The 19,135-nt window shown below is 34.6% G+C and overlaps 2 protein-coding genes and 1 long non-coding RNA gene across 8 annotated transcripts; 1 reads left to right on the top strand and 2 right to left on the bottom strand.

The window, feature by feature from the left end:
* Positions 1-809: 809 nt before the first annotated feature.
* Positions 810-4,348, bottom strand: LOC131618512 (receptor-like protein EIX2). The gene is made up of 2 exons (XM_058889718.1): positions 1,442-4,348; positions 810-1,032 (listed from the first exon to the last, which is right to left on the bottom strand). The coding sequence occupies exon 1, from the start codon at positions 4,044-4,046 to the stop codon at positions 1,476-1,478; it is 2,571 nt and encodes an 856-aa protein (XP_058745701.1). The 5' UTR covers positions 4,047-4,348; the 3' UTR covers positions 810-1,032; positions 1,442-1,475.
* Positions 4,349-7,317: 2,969 nt separating this feature from the next.
* On the bottom strand, positions 7,318-12,343 carry LOC131616771 (uncharacterized). 6 transcript variants are annotated; one of them, XR_009288234.1, is made up of 4 exons: positions 11,517-12,343; positions 11,239-11,374; positions 8,806-11,103; positions 7,318-7,952 (listed from the first exon to the last, which is right to left on the bottom strand). It is a non-coding gene; the product is annotated as an uncharacterized LOC131616771 (long non-coding RNA). The 6 variants fall into 6 exon arrangements; XR_009288230.1 differs by having other exon boundaries at positions 8,806-9,705; positions 9,840-11,374; XR_009288231.1 differs by having other exon boundaries at positions 8,806-9,705; positions 9,810-11,374.
* Positions 12,344-15,761: 3,418 nt separating this feature from the next.
* Positions 15,762-17,066, top strand: LOC131620161 (uncharacterized). The gene has a single exon (XM_058891174.1). The coding sequence runs from the start codon at positions 15,762-15,764 to the stop codon at positions 17,064-17,066; it is 1,305 nt and encodes a 434-aa protein (XP_058747157.1).
* The last annotated feature ends 2,069 nt before the right edge of the window (positions 17,067-19,135 follow it).

Consider the following 19,135-nt stretch of genomic DNA (forward strand, 5'->3'; position numbering starts at 1 on the left):
TGAAATTGGCATATTGAAGAGATGCGCTCACTCTTTCAAGTACGCAATTACTCAAATGTAAATCAAAAAGCAAAGAAAACTTACTGAACAACTGAAGCCATTGAGTTTGTTTGTGGAGATTAATGGAATCCAAGTTGAGATATTCTAAAGATGATGATAGACGAAGAAGCCATCTTAAATCATCAACTACAAGATTCTCATTTTGTGACAAGTCAAGATGAACAAGATTGGAAAAGTCGCATTTTAATTTAGATATGGGTTGGTTCTTTGGATTAATTTTTTTGTTGGACTATATGGAAATGTAGGAATGAGATAATTTTTAATGGGTTGGTTTTGTCTAAGTTCGATGGATTGGGTTTTATTAAATTCTTTTCTTGAGAATGGTTCATGATTTTTTTTAAGGTGCATGACACAATTCTTTGGCCGGATTGGTGTGTCGATCCGAGACCGTTTTTGTAGGAATGGATTTGGTGTGATTGGTTTTTCCGGTTGCATCCGGTTTGGGTTTGATGCCCCCTTTGTTTCTTTTTCTTTATTGTAACTTTGTTTGAGTTGAACACCTCTAGTGCTTGTTATTATAATCCAATTTGCTTATAAAAAAGAAAATAAAAAAAACATGGAATTCACCTGACAAACAATGTGCTTTGTTATTTTGCTTTTCAAAAATAATATTGTCATCAGTGGAACAATGGAGGTTAAGATCTGTGACTCTACCATTGATGTCTTTTAAATCATTGTTATGCACTATTTTTTTTATCGAGTAGTTTATAATGAAGCTAAATAAAAAGAGCGGTTGAATTCAAAAAATATGTTAAAACTCAAAATAAAAACAAAATTTTATTTTGAAATTTCAAAATAGACACCAAAAGCCACCATTGAGATGATTCACACAAAAACTTAAATTACATAATTTTGTAAAAAATGAAAATAACACTAGAGTTTATTAGACACCACAATCAAAAGACACTCCAAATACAAGACATGGTGTGTCCATTAAAGTCGCCAAAGACAATAAGTCCATGATGTTTTTACCTGACAAAAAAAACAGTAAAAATATCATGAGTTACATTAATTCACGAAATATTATGAATCAAATTATATTATGAAAACTTTACACCAATTAATCATTTTTATGTGGAAAGTAAAATTTAATAAATAAAAGTAGTAAGAGTAATAGTGATTAGTCATAAAATTTTAAGAAATTATTATGTAACAGATCATGTTAGTCTCCAAAATTTGTACTTAACTTTCGTCATTACGAGAAAAAAGTATGCCTTGAAGTTGCAATGAATTTAATTTTTATGAAGTTTTTTCTAAATAGTTTTCTAAAAATATAAATGCTTACTTAAATTAATTTTAAATGTGTAATTGAAAGGGAATAAAAATAGTTAATTTGATAAGTATACAAAATACATCTATATTAATAAATTATTTTTCTTACCTCCATGATAAATTTTCAGGCAAAGGAGTTGATTTCAGAACCATCTTGACATGAACCAATCTTTGACATCATAGAGAAAATTGAAGTAAGCATGCCTCCATGTCCGTTTGAATAAAAGGGTACCAAATACAATCCAAAAGCTTGTTGCAAATCCAACTCCCATGCCCATGTAGAACCATTGCATTACCTCAGATTCTTCCTCTTCATTTTCCATCAATTTTGTGTCACCACCACCCGGGGCTTCATTGTTGTTGCATTTCTCAATAAGTGGAGTTCCACAAAGTTGAGGATTTCCAATATAACTAAGATTTGAAAAGCCTTGAAGTTGAGTTCCTAATGGGATTTGACCTTGAAAGTTATTGAAGGAGAGATTCAACACTTCAAGAAAAGACAGAGAAGACATGGTTTGAGGAATTTCTCCTGATAGTGTGTTATTTGAGAAATCAAGTGACTCTAATGCTTTCATGTTTCCTATTTCTTCCGGTATGTTTCCTATTAATTGGTTTTGTGACAAGTTTAATGATTGTAATGCAGTGAGGCTGAATACTTCTAAAGGGATTCTACCCGACAAATGGTTGTTAGAAAAGTCAATAACACGCATATACTTGTAATAGTTTAAGTCGATGCCCTTTGCTAGCAATGGAACTTCTATACTATACAAGAAACCAATACTTGGAAGGTTGATAATGATTTTAAATTCATCCCTTTCTAAAGTATTATTGGAAATCATGGCGGTGATATTATGTAGGCAGTGAGGTATTGTCCCTGTTAATCTATTGCTTGCAAGATCCAAGACCATGAGAGATGATAGTTGACATATTTGTAGAGGAATATCACCACTAAATTCATTTGATCTTAATTGAAGAACTTTGATATCATGTCCAATCCAATTTGATATATTTCCCGAAATTTTATTTCTACCAAGATTAACAATCACAAGTTTTGGTAAACTTTTTAATGACACAGGTATCTCTCCATGCAACTTATTATTATAAATATGCGGTGACAAAAGGTTGGATAATGTACCCATTGAGGGTGGAATCATGCCAGTTAGATTATTTCTTCTCAAATCAACATGAACAAGTGATTTCCAGTTTTTCCAACATTCAGTGAGCTCTCCGGATAAATAGTTATTAGATACATCCAAGTACTTCAAATTGTTTTTCTCTTTCATATTTTGGCACAAGAGAGAAGAAAGAGATCCAGACAAATTGTTACCACTTATCCGAAAAACCCTCACATTTGCCGTTAATTTAGGAAGATCACCACTCAAACCATTTCCATCCAGCACTACATTATTAGAGTTCAACAACACATTGGAGATGTCCCAAGTCATGTTATTGTTGGTTAGATAGAGATATGCACAATTATTTGCCAAACTCCAAAACATGTCTTGAGATACATTTTTAAAGAAGGAGTATTCAATTTTTAAAGTAGTTAGAGATTCTTGAGTATACAGCCATGGAAGAAGTTTAACATCTGCGTACTGCAAGTCGAGTCTTTGAAGTTTAAAAGGAGGCATCCAGTGGGATTCAAAATCAAAGACAATGGAGGGTGAACCCAACCCAAGTTCTCGTAACTTTGAATGCTTTGCAAAATTTCGATCAGATACAACTCCAGTCAAATTGTTCGAAGAAAGATCTAGTGATAGTAAGGATGATAGATTCCACAGAGTAGTGGGAATAACACTAGTAAGTAAATTCATGGAGAGGTCAAGGTTGCTTAGCCATGCAAGTTGGCCTAATCCATTTGGAATTGTTCCATTCAACTTGTTGCCTCCTAAATACAATCCATGCAAGTTTCGAAGATTTGATAAAGTTTCAGGTATTTGGCCATAGAAACGATTGTTCCCAAGATCCAAATAAGAAAGGCGGCTTAGATTGAACAACCAAATAGGCATTTCTGAGAAAAAATCATTGTAAGAGAGATCAATATTTTCAAGTGAAGTGAAATTGGCACGTAGAACAGATGGACTCGCATTTTCAAGTAGGCAATTACTCATATATAACTCGGAAAGAGAAGGAAGCATAGTTAATATTTGAAACCATTGAGTTTGTTTGTGGAGATTAAGGGAATTCAGGTTGAGATATTCTAAGGATGATGATAGACGAAGAAGCCATCTTAAATCATCAACAACAAGATTCTCATTATAGGACAAGTCAAGATAAACAACATTAGAAAAGTTTCCACTTCTATGAAGAGGGTTAACTAATGACATGTTTTGACAATCCAAGGGTGAGTGTATGGCTTTGAAGTCATGATTGCTTAAATCCAAGTAGTTCAAAAATTCAAGTTCAAATAAAGAAAGATGGAATTCACCTGATAAACAATGCGTTTTGTTGTCTCCATAAGTGATACAACGGAGACTGAGATTGATGACTCTACCATTGATGTCACAAAGAACTCCTCTCCATTCACAACAATCTTCTTTATCAGACCATGATGACAATATGTGTGATGGATCAGTGAGTCCATGCTTAAAACATAGAAGTATTTGTTTATCTTTTTGGTTGCAAGAACCCTTTGTTTCATATCTGACTAAATTGCATATGATTATGAATGACAATAATAGAGATAGCAGTTTGGTTTGGGGAGGGAATCTCATTCTTAGCTTGAAATCTCAGTAGAAATGAAGGTTTAAAATATTGTATTGGCTTCAGGTTGGTTCTCAAGTCTACCTTGATTGCATTATTTATAGGTTGCAAATATGGAGTATCAATTGGTTTAAAGACCATAATAGTCTTCTTTTTTACATTGGATGCGTTGTAGTTGATTAATCACATGCAAAGATGTTTAATTCAATAGAATGAATGATTGATTCAAATTCACTATAAATTGGGATAACTTCAACTATATAAATTAACACATAAAAAATTATGGACTTTTTTTTTTTTTTAAGATTTAGTATACGGATCAACACATTAAAATATGATAAAAAAAATCTAACACATAAAAATGAAATTTTTGGAGATATACCTCCACATAAAATATTGCTATTCTCTGTTTCATAATAGAAGTTTGTGAATTGATTATAAGTATTATTGGGATTAAATTTTTTTCTCATGTTTTAAAAAACTTTTATTTTGTTACAATTTTAAATGAAAACTTTTTGATGTGTTTTATTGTCTTATGCTCCCTTTAATCAGAAAAAAAAATTAATATGATATTATTGATAGAATTAATTTAAATATTCTCTAGATAATAATATAAATTTTCTGTTTCTTAAAAAATTAAAAATATCATACAAAGTGTACCTCACTTATTCGTGATTTAAAAGCAGCACGTGTGGAATGTGAATTGGCTTACCAGACCTTGACTCATGAAGTCTACCCTAAGTTTTATTACATGAGTTTGTACATGTTTGTTTTCTCTATATATATCATCATGATTGTTTGATATATTGATAACTCGTAACATTATTTCAACTTAATAATTCATACTTACGACTTTTGAACCGTAACTTTAAATTTGTCACACGTTTACCTAATTTTCCCTACCATTTTTGTCACATAATGTTTTTATCACGCTTTAGCTTGTCTCGCTAGTTTCGTTCATCTTATTATTGTACTCTATTGATAATGATTATTCATGCGATGTTGAAATCAAACTATTCTAAGAATACAGTCAATGTCGTTGACGCATTAATTGATGTTTTCTTCAAAGAGAATTTGGTTAGAACTCTCTTCATCAAAATATGCATGATGTGAGCTTACCTTTTGGAAAATTGTGAAATTTTTTTAAGATATCACATGAATCACCTTTATCAACAGAGTACAATAATCATGAGATAGACAAAACACTACAAAAAAGTAAAAAAAAACTCATTAGTGACGTGAAAATCACGCCACAAAGTGCAAAAACACATCACAAACCAAAATTTACGACGTGAAAAGTTACGCCGCAGGAGATAAGGTGGCAACTCAGTAGTGACGTGATTTTCACTTCACTAAATAGTGAACTGAAAATCACGTCACTAAATTTGGACCAAACTTGTAAATAACAGAATATTTTTTTGAATTGTAAAAACTTGAGCATAATAAGATATTGCTTTTCATTTATTAGATAACTTTTCTATTTTAAAAAAAAAATCATCATTCACTTTAATAATTTTTAATTTTGACATATAAATATATAGCATGCTATTTTAATTATTATTCTCTTATGTATTTTATTTAAAATAACTAAATATCTAAAGACAAATACATTAATATTGGGTATGAGTTAAACCCATTTTAATACAAAAAGTACATAAAATGAGAAAAAAAATATGGTAACTAAAATTTGAAAAAAATTGTTTCAATACTCACTACAAAACAATATTAATTAAAATTCAAGCATGTTTCTTGTACATTTCTAGATTCATTATCAAGTAATTTATTCAGCCTTATGAAGTATAGTTGCTGCACTTGAGAAAGAACTAGTTTTTTTATTAGTAACATAACCCAAATTATTATTATTATTATTATTATTATTATTATTATTATTATTATTATTATTATTATTATTATTAATTGAGTGAAGATTTTGTTGATGATGATGCAAATATTACATTTGTTATTATCGTTAAGTGCAATCAAACCTTAATATTATTGTATCATAACTTCTTTATAGAGTTTGTTAAAATTTTATTAGAGATATTTGAAGTATCACATCAGGATGTTGTTGTTAAACTAACCTATGTGATATAAATATAAAGACCATTTGGAGTGGTGGGCCCAGTAGCAAATTTTTTTTATTAAATTAAATTAACATACAAGTATTGTGTTACTTTATGCAAACATTGATGTATCAATTAAAATTAGAGAATTTCTTTATCCACCTCCCGATCTTTTTGGTGACCCTCAACAAAATTCCGTAATTCTCCCTTTATTTCACAAATGCATTTCTGAAGTTCACATTTTTGTTGTTTAAATAAAACAGCCTCCCCCCAAAATCATTTACCCTAAATCATTCAAAAATCTAAAAATTCGTCTGAACCAGTTGCATAACCACAAAAGGCAAATTCAAAGACCATCAAAGACTCTTAAACTACTTCTAAAGCACCTCCAACAACATCTCAAATCTGTAAGTTTTCTAAACTTTCAATTTAGGATTGAAATTGATATTAGGGGTGTTATAGTGTAGTTCATTTAAGTTATTACATGTCACTGGTGTTGTTTAGATAGGAAAATTGAGGTTTTGATGCACTTAGGGCAAACTTTTGGGTTTCTGCAAAAATGGTGTCACGGGTATTTTCGGAAATGCACTTCCGAAGTTGACCCAAATGTTTTTTTTTAATTTTGTTGATTGTTTAGCCTTCTAACATGTTCGCTTATGGATTTCAATTGTTTCAGGAAAATGGCAGACAACCCAGCTAGAATTAGACAGGGGAGAGAGACATGGACAGCGTCACGCGAGCGGGCGGCGCAGCTGGCATCGACGCTGGGACGGGGTAGAGTACGAGCACTCGTCCAGACAGATGAGCCTGGTTCCTTGTCTCACTATGCCAAACAAACACATAGACAGCGCTTTTTTTGGCCTTTAGCAGCACTTTAAAGCGCTGTCTAAGCCAGCGCTGCTATAAGTAATGGCAGCGCTTTGGATTAATTCAAAAGCGCTGCTATATGTCCCTTTTAGGCAGCTTTATGACTTTAAAAGCGCTGCTATATGTCCACTATAGACAGCGCTTTTGCATTAGACAGCGCTTTTGTCAGTACCCCTTTAGCAGCGCTTTTGCATTAGACAGCGCTTTTGTCAGTACCCCTTTAGCAGCGCTTTTGCATTAGACAGCGCTTTTGGTCATCATTTAGGCATTACTTTAGATAGGCATTACTTTAGATAGCGCTTTTTTTTAAAAGCGCTGTCTATTCCCACCTTTAGGAAGCGCTTTTCCCCACTTCAGGCAATGCTTTTCTCTTTAAGCGCTGTCTAATGTGCACGAAATTTTTATAATATAATAATTATTTTCACCATATTTTGCACCAAATTTGGTAGCTTTAATATATAAAACAACAACTTGAAATTCTATATATATATATATATATCACCAAATTTACATATAAAAAAAATCTACATAGATAGAATTGATGATATATACAACAACTTGAAAACTCTAAAATGCTAAATTGATGTTAAAAGTACATATTACTATCTTCGAGAATTTCTAAAAAACAACAACAATATTGAACTTGTTAGCTCTATCTTTTACATCTGCACCTATATAATATCTTGATCCATCACACATTTCAGATAGTGTTTTGGTGTTTCACTAATTTTAAGGGTTGTGACAGCATACCCTCCTCACTAAAGCCAAACAGAGATGACGCTTAATATCTCTTCGAAGATCCTTTGGTAGGCTCTGAACTAAAATATCTTCATCTACTCCACATGTTGCCAACCACTTATATTAATCATACCGTCTCACACGCTCTCTAAGCTCTTTTCAGAGCAAGCGATGATGCATCCATTGTTCTGAATCCCGCCTTTTGACTCTCATTTCCTCAAGCCTAAGGGTAAGGGACTGAAGATATGTCTGCAATCACGGAAAATAAAGAAACCTCAGTAACAATGATAGTTTACAAACAATCTGATATTTCATAATTTAAAGAGAAACAACATTCAGAACAAGCTTAATAGAGTCAAGAGCTCAATCCTTATTATCCACGTGTTCCTCCTGTGAATGAATAATTTTACAACATCTTAAGGCAGAACAACCTAGTTCTCAACTACGAAGCACATAAATTGATCCTAAAGCAGTCACAACAGAAACAATTATGTTTAGAGGAATATATATCAGGTGAGAATATGAGTGTGAGAAGAGCTAATCTTGATCAGCCATGACAAGAACAGTTATGGTCCAAATAAAACTCTTTTCACACTCTTATAGATATGCCTCCAACCCCATATATATATATATATATATATATATATATATATATATATATATATATATATATATATATATATATATATATATATATATATATATATATATATATATATATATATATATATATATATATATATATATATATATATATATATATATATATATATATATATATATATATATATATATATATATATATATATATATATATATATATATATATATATATATATATATATATATATATATATATATATATATAGGGAAAAAGACGGGTAATTCGTAACTGTCACATACATAAGCTACAAATTTATAATTTCTTGAAATGTCACATCAGTCAACATGAAATGAAAGAGTTGAGAGAAATAAAATTGGTATAAGACAAAAGCAATAAATAGAGCTAGATAGCAAGAATAATAGTGTTTATATAACTCAAATAGAACAAGGCAGGGAAGATAAAAACAAAAACAAAAAAAGATAAAAAAAAAACACTTACATGATTGGCAAGCGTGTATAACATCAAATAATATATAGCACCTGCCCATGTAGTTTCAGCAAAAACACACTAAATATTTTGTTGAAAAAATATTCTAAATTAAATTAAAAAGATAAACTTCAATATTGAATTTTAAGCTTGAAAAATATGTTGGTCAAACTGGAACATTGTTAGTGGAACCAGCTAGTTACAGTTTTTCATTTATATGAAAGTACAGACATGGCCCCTCTTCCATCTCCTGCCTACAAAATGCCTTTAATTTCAATTAGAAAAGTTTAGTCCAACACTTTTATTATAAATACACGAGGTAATCATATTCAAACAAATAATATAATATGTGATATATACAAAGCAGGACAGTTCAAAACTAACATAAACTCAATGAAATAAATCCACAAGGAGAAAACAATTGCAAAATATCAAATAAGAAAAAACCACCTTACACCCTTTTCCATTATGCTCTAACAAGGAGAAAACAACTAAGATGGAACTGTACATAAGTTTTGTCTATTAAAATATAGGTTGGGAAGTTTTGTATCTCACTTCAAAGAATCAAATGACATTACTCATATTTAGAGAATTGAGCAACATACCTTGAAACCATTAAACATTTGTTTCATCACCTTTTATTAGGAGCTCTAAATCTTCTAAATATGTATAGACATTCAGTAATCAGTATCTTAATACAAGTTTTAAGACAAAGCAAAGTAGACTAGTTCATAAGACACCTTACACAACCTAATGCTTATTTGAGAAGATGAATACTCATTGTGAATGAACTTACCACAAAACTTATCATTTCTTCTATAAATTCATAAGCCTGCCTAAGCCTCCTGTCAACAATATGTGAAGTGGCTCATTGAGATGCTCATATCCTGTTCATCCTCTCTATTTCTCTTCCTAAAGATTGATATGACAATAATTTCAGTTTTTAAACAAGAAAACATACACAACCAAATAAATAGAAAGAAACATCATATATTTTTACACATTTTTCCTAATACCTAATACATAGAGAGCCAACACGAATATACCTGATACTGCTTAAAATGAAGAAAACCTATCAGATAACAAATGTGGATTAATAAATCAATTAATATCTAGTTAAAATCTAAACTGAAACTTAATTAGGTTGATTACTCGTATGAGAGCAACAATAGTAACTTAATAAAATTACATAGTAAAACAGGAACATATGACCAAGATTCAACATAAGATAAAATAAAAGGTTAGCACATGCATATTAAATAGCATACATACCCTCATCCATGTCATCAACTACTACAAATTTCTCATACAAATGTTGATCTCACAAACAGTGAGGTGTAGAAGGAATTCCATTTATTCCTCCATTATAAATCTTATAAAGAGCAATATCACCAACAACAAAAATAACTATTGTTTTCATTATCTAATACATTTATTCTATTGTCTAGACATCTTTATTATTTAAGGTTTAACCTTAAACCTAAACCAGCTCTTTAACATTAAAATTAACTAAACAAGAGTAGAAAAACACAAAATACTAAATATACAATAATTAATAGAGTTTCGTGTGAATACCTTTTTGTTCTCTATGAATGGATTATTTAATAAGAAAATGCTATAGAAAAGATAGATTATAATACATTATGACATTATGATACACTAGAATTTAAACATCATCTTAATGCATGAGAAAAAGTTCATACCAAACGGCCATTTCCATGGAGAAACCACATGTAGTAGTAACAGCTACCTCAGAAATTTCATTTTTATCTTCCATATGTTTCTTTATGTAAATCTATAAAGCTTTGTGATGAAATCAGGTCTCACCTGAGGACCAATTTTATTTCCAGTTTGTGTTTTGACAAAAACAGGGTATTATTGAAAATCCCCTTCACAATCATAAAGGGAAAGTATTAAATATTAAGTCAAATGAAATTCTGAATATGCTCACTGAGTCGAGTTGAAACCAACGAAATCAAATAATTAATAAAAATTAAAATTAGAGGAGAAAGACAACATAGAGAGATATACAGACAACACAAGATCATGAAACATGACTAACTTTGAGAATTTTGACTAAACCCAAATCAGAATCCATATCTATATGCACTGAACAATATAGTGTTATGAATGAAGAAATACAAGAAACTCACATGTGTAAAATAGAATCTCTAGTGGTGTGAGCTAGCTAGTTGCTACTAAGATCTTTGCAAATCCTAGCAAACTCAGCAGATCGCATCCTAACAATGGCATGATATTCAGCCTCAGGAATTCCAAGGTGTTCTCTATCAATGTCCAAGGTGTTTTCAACTATAGACTCCACGCATATGAAAATTATACTAATCACATGAATCTTATGTGAATCGATAGAGGAAATGAAATGGAAATCACGGATGAAGAGTACGAATCCAGATCTGAGAATGATGGGAGAAAAACATGACTTACCTGATTGGGATCCATGTGTGAAAAGGAGAGCTTCAGAAGAAGAAAGAACGAAGCTTGTGAGGAATCAAAGACGACGGAGCATACCCATAGAAATCCAATTAAAACTCACGCAGCAATGTGCATCACAGCTACCACACTGACCGCAACCGTGATCGCAAATTAAAATCATGCAAGCAACAATAAATTAACACTTAGCAAAGTCAACTAAACAATTGACACCATTCAATTCATCCTAAAGAAAATGAACAAAAAGAAGGTCCAGTATTGCAATAACCAACCTATTCACATAATTCTTGAATGCAGAAAGTAACTACATCATAATGTTCTATTTATCGCTGCAAATGAATAACCTCCGGACACCGTCGACAACGCCGTCGTTAACATGACCAGCAGCAAACCCATAGAAATCAGTTATAAACTTACCAACCGAAACAAGATGATCAAAAACATAATTAGGGATAGGGATAAGAAGCATCTCAACTTTGATTCTCTTGTCATGGTAATCAACGGCATCGTTTTTGAGAATTTCGAGAATCTTATCGACGACGAATCTAACTGTACTGAGCGGCTGACCGGGGAGGGACTGCTGGATGAGGGTGAGGAGATTGTCATAGGCGGCGCGGGTTCTCTTGGACTTTGGTTGGTAGACGCCGTCTCAATGACCGGGAAGATGCTTTCGTCTTCGACGTGGATGGCTGGGAATACGAAGGTGTCATTTTCGACGCGGTACATGTCGAAGGGGTTGGGTTTTGGGATTATAGAAGGAGGGGAGAGGGGTAGAGGGTTTTGGGGGATGTACGTGTATTGCTTGAACCGCGATTCTGCCATTTTTGACTCAAAGGGATGATGAAAGAACCCTAATATGTTCGAGAGAGGGAAAATTGTATACGATTCAATGAAAGTTTTCTCCTTTGGTAAGGTTTTGGGTTTGAAAACATCTAATTTAAGGTTTTGGCTTTGGGAGAACGGTTAGATTTGCGATTAAAAATGTGTTCATTTCCTTTCACTTCTGTTCCTTCTTGTTTATGAGTTATGGATCTTCTTCTTTGTTTTGTAGACACGAGAGAAAGAAACCATGAGATGAAGTGAGAAATCCTAAACCAGATCTTACTTTTTGTGTAATTAATTTGTCCATTTCTTTTAACTCACAATTGATTAAAATAATTTAAATTAAAACAAAAACTAAACCCCTATAAAGGCAGGGGTTCGATCCCTGTGGTGAACCTTTTTAATTTTAAACAAAAGAAAATATTATGACTCTAGACAAATGGCAGCACTTTTAAAGAACATCTTTAGCAGCGCTTTTCAGAAGCGCTTTCTAATATGTGGCCTCTAGCAGCGCTTTTATAAAGCGCTCTCATACGTATAACATTTAGCAGCGCTTTTTCTCAATTTAGTAAATAGTTTTAATTTTTTTTAACTTACAGCAGCGCTTCAGGATTAAAGCGCTATCTTTGTTGTGCTGCCTAAAACCAGCGCCTTTTTTTTTAGGATTTATAGCAGCGCTTTGGGAAAAAAGCGCTGTCTATGGTGTGCTGCCTAAAACCAATTTTGACGTAGTGTCTGGATTGAGGAGTCGGCTGGCTCGGGTAATTTCTTCCCGCCAGGAGGAGGAGGAGGTGAGATACCAGGACGCGGAGGAGGAGATACCTGATGCTGATCCTCCACACGGTGAGGAGGAGGAGGAGGAGGGCTACCCGGGAGGGCCTAGGGACACGTCCGTGCTGATTTCCTACCACGAGCACGTCGCTCGACGTGTATGGGAAGGAGAGGTATTTTTTATAATTTATCCGACTTTATTATTTAACGGTTTTTTATTTAGCTTTTTATTCTATATTTTCTTAACGATCTAATTAACAAATTTTTTTGTTTTTGTTGTAACAGGAAAGGCCGACTTTTAAAATGGTGAACCACGCGCGGAAGCTTTTTGGTCTCTTTAAACCAGAGGCGCAGTGGTTTAATGATGCGGTGACTGCTTCCGGGCTAGGTGGGTTGTGCATGACTGGGTATACCACCATCAGCCACGGCATGCAGGGGGATTTTGTGGAGCGATGGCATAGGGAGACGTCTTCTTTCCACTTACCGGTTGGGAAGATGACAATCACCTTGCACGATGTGCATTGTCTTCTCCACTTGCCGATTAGGGGGGTGCTGCTGAACCATTCCCGAATCTAGAGGGTCGATGCGATCGAGTGGATGGAGATCTATCTGGGTATGGACCCTTATATGGTTGATTATGAGTGTCGGACGACAAATGGGCCTCATATCCGGTTCTCCACATTGAGCGATCAGTATGAGCACCACTTGGTGGCGGCGGCCGATTCCGATGAGGCGGATAACGACCTATTTATGGAGTATCACCGTGCCTGCACTCTCCGGTGCTGGTTCATGTTTTTGGTAGGCACTGCACTCTTTGTGGACAAGAGTGCATGATACGTCGACGTGACATGCCTCTGCTACTTCATGGACGTAACTACCATTCACCAGTGTAACTGGGGGTCAGCTATTCTGGTATACATATACCAGAAGCTGAATGAAGCCTCCAACTGGAGGACACCGGATCCTCCACACTCCTGACGGTACGTTTCATTTTAATTGTTTCACATTTATTTGTGGTTCGTATTTATTTTTAATACATTATCGTATTTGTGTTTCAGGGATGGATCATCTCCTACTTCCCCCGCATCCACGGCTTCGCCATTGATCCTGCGTACGATGACGCCATGCCCAGGGCCGCCTGATACGTTCTCTAAAGGGGGAACAATCCAGTGGGACCATATCGCGGGTACCTCGACCGCACAGCTCACGATGACATTCGTTGGAGGCCATTTAGTGACTACACTATTGTTTCCCCAAGGAGTAAAAGAAAGGATTGACTGTTACTTGGTCTGACGAAGACTCAGATTCCGAAAAAGAAACTGCAAAACATGTTAGAGTTTCAACAAGAATCTATGAATCTGATGATGATTTCAGTGATGATGAGCTAACCTTTGATGAACTAGCTGCCTTGTACAAGAAGTTGTGTAGGGAGAATGTTGAAGTCTGCAAACAAGTGGAGAAGCAAGAGATAATCATAAGAGAGCTAGAAACTGAGAAGAATAAACATCTTGCAACCATAGACTCCCTCAATAGTGAAGTAAGCATGTTGAAACACAAACTTGATCAAATGACCAAGTCATTCAAAATGCTGAACAACGGATCTGATATTCTAGAAGAAACTCTGGAATCTGGACAAAGAACAGGAGACATGTCTGGAGTGGGATTTATGGCTAAAGAGGAACTCATCTCTGGATTCAGGAGAGCAAAGTCTGAGACCTGTGTGACCAACCAGATGTCAGCACCAATGTCACAACTTCAAGACAATAGAAGAATGAGGCATTCAAAGAAGAAATTCCAAAAATGGAAGTGTCATCATTGTGGGAGATTTGGTCACATAAAACTGTTCTGCTTCAGAATAGTTGGATATCCAGACCACCCTCATCGAGCCAAACCCGAGTTTAACACCTACAACAGAAAGCAACGATGGGCAGCTAAGAATGTTGCTCTGGTAGCACACACTTCTCTAAGGATGCTAGCAAAAGAAGATTGGTACCTTGAAAGTGGTTGTTCAAATCATATGACCGGGAGGAAGAGCTCTCTAGTAGATCTCAAACTAGAAGGAAACAACTATGTAACTCTGAGTGATGGAGAAATAAGAGAAGTCAAAGGCGTTGGAAAGACAGACGGGGTGGGTATACCTATTCTAAACAATGTTCTACTTGTACAAGGACTGGCTGCAAACCTTATAAGCATCAGTCAGTTGTGTGATGAAGGATTTAATGTCAGATTCACCAAAGAAGAGTGCATCATCACTAATGAAGCAAATGAGGAAGTCATGATGGGATTTAGGTCTAAGGATAACTGCTATCTATGGAAGCCTGACACACCTGTTCACCCCTCTGACTACTCCATGATTAAAGAAAAATTAAAAGTTTACCGTCACGAATCTGATGAATCTGATGAAGAATCCTAGGACGGGGAACTCACCATAAGTGAACTGTCTACTGGTTTTTCTGAGACCTGTTTACTGAATGAGAAACTGTGTTCAAAAGTAAGGGAGTACAGAAGTATCAATAGATTTCTGCTAGAAGAAAGAGTAAGCCTTGTGATGGACATTACAGATTGGGAAAGAAAACTGGAAAAGTCAAATGTGAGCAATGATCCTAAAAGACTATCTGAAAGCAATGTCATAGAGAATGTTGCAACAACATCTAAAGACATTATGACAGAAAAGTGTATGTTGGGTATCTACTACCAAAACATATTATAGCAATTAACCCACGTGAGGGAATACTATTTGGGCTTTGTAAAAATCCATGTTTTGAAATTTCCCTCACTCAGTGTGCATATAAAGCTCCCTCGATCCCCTAGTATTCTAAAAACGACAAAACTTTTCTAGTAGTTCTGCTAGCTACTCCCTGGGGTTGAACTACTTCAATTGTTCTCACAGGCGTGAAACAAGTTCTGGTTCTCAAAGATTCAGAATGTCTCAGCAATCGAATGATGAATCTCCCGTTTTGAACTTAGCAACACTGGAAGAGTCCTCTAACCCTAATAGGATTCTTAAGGTTGCCCCTTTAAGGACGATTAGCAGTGACGAAGTAAAGGCCACAAAGCCTAAAACGACTCATGCAAAACGGCCGAAGGAGGGTATCCACAACAAGGGTACCAAATCCTGTGCATCTGCTACCATGGAGGAACTTACTAAAGAAGGATCCAAATATGTCGATAGCGCAATTACCAGGATTGTTACTCGTATTCTGAAGGAGAATCATCAAGTGCCTGGAATATCTATTCCTCTTCAAACCATAATGGCTAATCCCCTCAATAACACCAGTAAGGCTGAGACTGTTCACACCGTTGATAGTGACCTAGAAATCAACAAGGATGAACAAGGGATTCCTAAGAATATCAATGTTACTGAGGATGTCAATGACATCGACAATAATGAGCACCCTAAGGCCAATACTGAAATTGATACTAATGTGGTAGACTTAGATGAGTACTCTGCCGATGAATTACTTACCTCCTTGAATCTTAGTGTAGCCAACAGGCTAATGACAAGAAGAAAAGGCAAAGCTGTTGTACAAGGATCTCCTAAAAGGAGCACTCAAGTAAACAACCCTGCCAAAGACGCTGTCAGGAAGAAGAGTACTTCTGCAGGTCCTGTTAAGAGCAAAGCTGTAACCAAGAGTAAAGGGGTTGGTCCATCAAAATCTTGGAGTAGGGTCATTCCAAAGAAAAGAAAGGAGCGGGAAATTGTTGAACCTGAATCTGATGTTGAAGTGAATGTCCCTGACATTCCATCGAGGAAGAAGCCTACAACCAGTAAGCTTGTTGCTAGTATTCCTGAAGTTCCCATTGATAATGTGTCTTTCCACTATGCCTCTAGTGCCAGCAGATGGAAGTATGTTCTCCAAAAGAGATTGGCTGTTGAAAGGGAATTGGCTCCAAATGCTCTTGAAAACAAGGAGGTCTTAGAGCTGATTCAAGAAGCTGGGCTGCTAAAAACTGTTTGCAATCTTCCCAAATGTTATGAGAAGCTGGTCAAAGAATTTGTGGTGAACCTATCTGAATATTGTGGCAACAGCAGGAGTGCAGACTACATAAAGGTGTTTGTAAGAGGTAAGTGTGTATCGTTCTCTCCTTCTGTGATTAATAAATTCTTGGGAAGAACAGATGAAGCTCAAACTGAGCTGGAAGTAACAGACAACCAAGTTTGTCAAGTGATCACAGCCAAACAAGTAAAAAGCTGGCCCATGAAAGAGAAGCTAACTGCAAGAAGTTGAGCATCAAGTATGCAATGCTTCATAAGATAGGAGCAGCTAATTGGGTTCCAACAAATCACAAGTCTACAAATCGCAAGTTTTTCTCTGGTATGGTGTGACAGGTTGTTTTAGCCAAAAATTTGCCAAAGGGGGAGGTTGAAGGTGTTTTCATGTTGGCTGCATTATTGGTAAAACATACCTGGTTGATATTGTTTTATGCAGGTTGCATATGTGTGAAGCTAATGCAGTTTTTGTAGTGAATGTCATGATCGATGTCATGACATCCGTGTGTGACAGCATGAGTTGTTATTGTTTATTAATTGTGTTTCCTGATTTATCCCTTTTATCAGTTTAGGAAAATTTTTATTGAGTGCTGCATATTTCGTCCAGAAGATCCTGCTGACAGAACATTGTGTATGTGTTTCTTGATTGAAGCTTTTAAGCAGATCAAGGTGTGTTTTTTAAAGTGTCTTCTATCTGTAATTGTTTATGTGTTTATGTGTAATCACTGCTGTGATTGAGGGGGAGTGGAATGGAAATATTCCATATCTAGGTAGAACCTAGGTAGAAGGGTCATTGGGTAGTGATTAAGTGAGAAGTTGTAAACGGGGGAGTTTAGCTTTGAATTGATACTATTGATAGTGGACTTCATCCCTGGCTTGGAAGCCCCCAGAGTAGGTTGTTTGAACCGAACTGGGTAAACAATTCTATGTGTTCTTTACTGTTTTTTTATGCTGTTTTGTTATTACTGTCTGTGCTGCGTAATTGTGGATGTCATAACATCCAGTTTGACATCGAGCGTGTGTTGCTAGAATTTTCAAATTGGACTCACTACTCACACTTGTTATTCTAAACAAATACGATTTAATTGTGGTTAATTTCATAAATCATCGTTTTACCACGATGCAACCATAACTAATATTTATTATCATGTACTAAATTACCATAGTTAAATTACAATTTGAATTTGTTTGAATATTTGCAATGTTACCTTTTTTTAGATATCAGTAAAAACTGCCATTATTTAAGATGCTTTTGAGGTTTCTATTTATTTATTTGGGAATCGTACTTTCAACAAATCTTTGTCCAAATCATAAGAATTTCAAGCGTTAAGAAATTGAGCCATCTGCAGTTCCTTGGGATTATCATATCTTATAGCTTTAATAACCTTGCCAAATTGAGTTTTTACCAGGGTAAAGAATTATTTTATCTTGATATTAGCCTCTGATTTGTTAGCTATCAAGTAAATCCATGTAAACCGACTAAAATCATCAATAATTATTAGAAAGTATGACTTTCCACCATAAGTAATTTTTCCAAAAGGACCCCATAAATCACAGTGATAAAGATCAAAACAATTGGGAGAAAAATTATTAGCAAATTTGAAAGGAAGCCTTTTTAATTTGGCAAGGGGAGAAATGACACATTTATTGGAATCAAAGTCAATGGGCTTAATGATTTGTATTTTACTACTAGCAGTCCTTAACATAGAATCAAAAAGATGTCCTAACCTATTATGCCATAGTTTGGCATTGTTATTGTGTGAAACTGAATTACAATAGCTAAGAGTATTACAAGACCTATGTGAACTATCAAGAGGCTTAGAATTGTTGGTTCTGAGAATGTATAATCTAGAGATGAGGTCACCATTGCCAATCATCTTGGATTGTTTGGTGTCCTGAATGAAAAAATGATGACCATCAAAAATCAATTTTAGATTGGCTACCAAAAAACAACTTAGCAACTGAAATTAGATTAACATGAAATGTGGGAATATGGAGGACATTATGAAGAACCAACTCATTATTGATAATGACTTTTCCAATAGTCTTTACAGGAATTTGGACTCCGTTAGGAAGAGTGACAACCTTAGCTATCAAGGGTTTATAGGACTCAAAAAGGAAATGTTGCAGCAAATATGGGAATTAGCACCTGAATTTATGATCCAAGTACTAGAGGATTGTGATTTATGTGAGTTAATAGTGGAGAAACATATACCTATGATTGAGTTGACAGATAAATTGGGTTCAGAAAATCCAGACTTGGACATTTAAGCTTGCATGTAGTCAATAATCTACTAGAAATTTTGT

The sequence above is a fragment of the Vicia villosa genome, linkage group LG7, assembly GCF_029867415.1.
Source record: "Vicia villosa cultivar HV-30 ecotype Madison, WI linkage group LG7, Vvil1.0, whole genome shotgun sequence".
NCBI classification, from domain to species: Eukaryota; Viridiplantae; Streptophyta; class Magnoliopsida; order Fabales; family Fabaceae; genus Vicia; species Vicia villosa.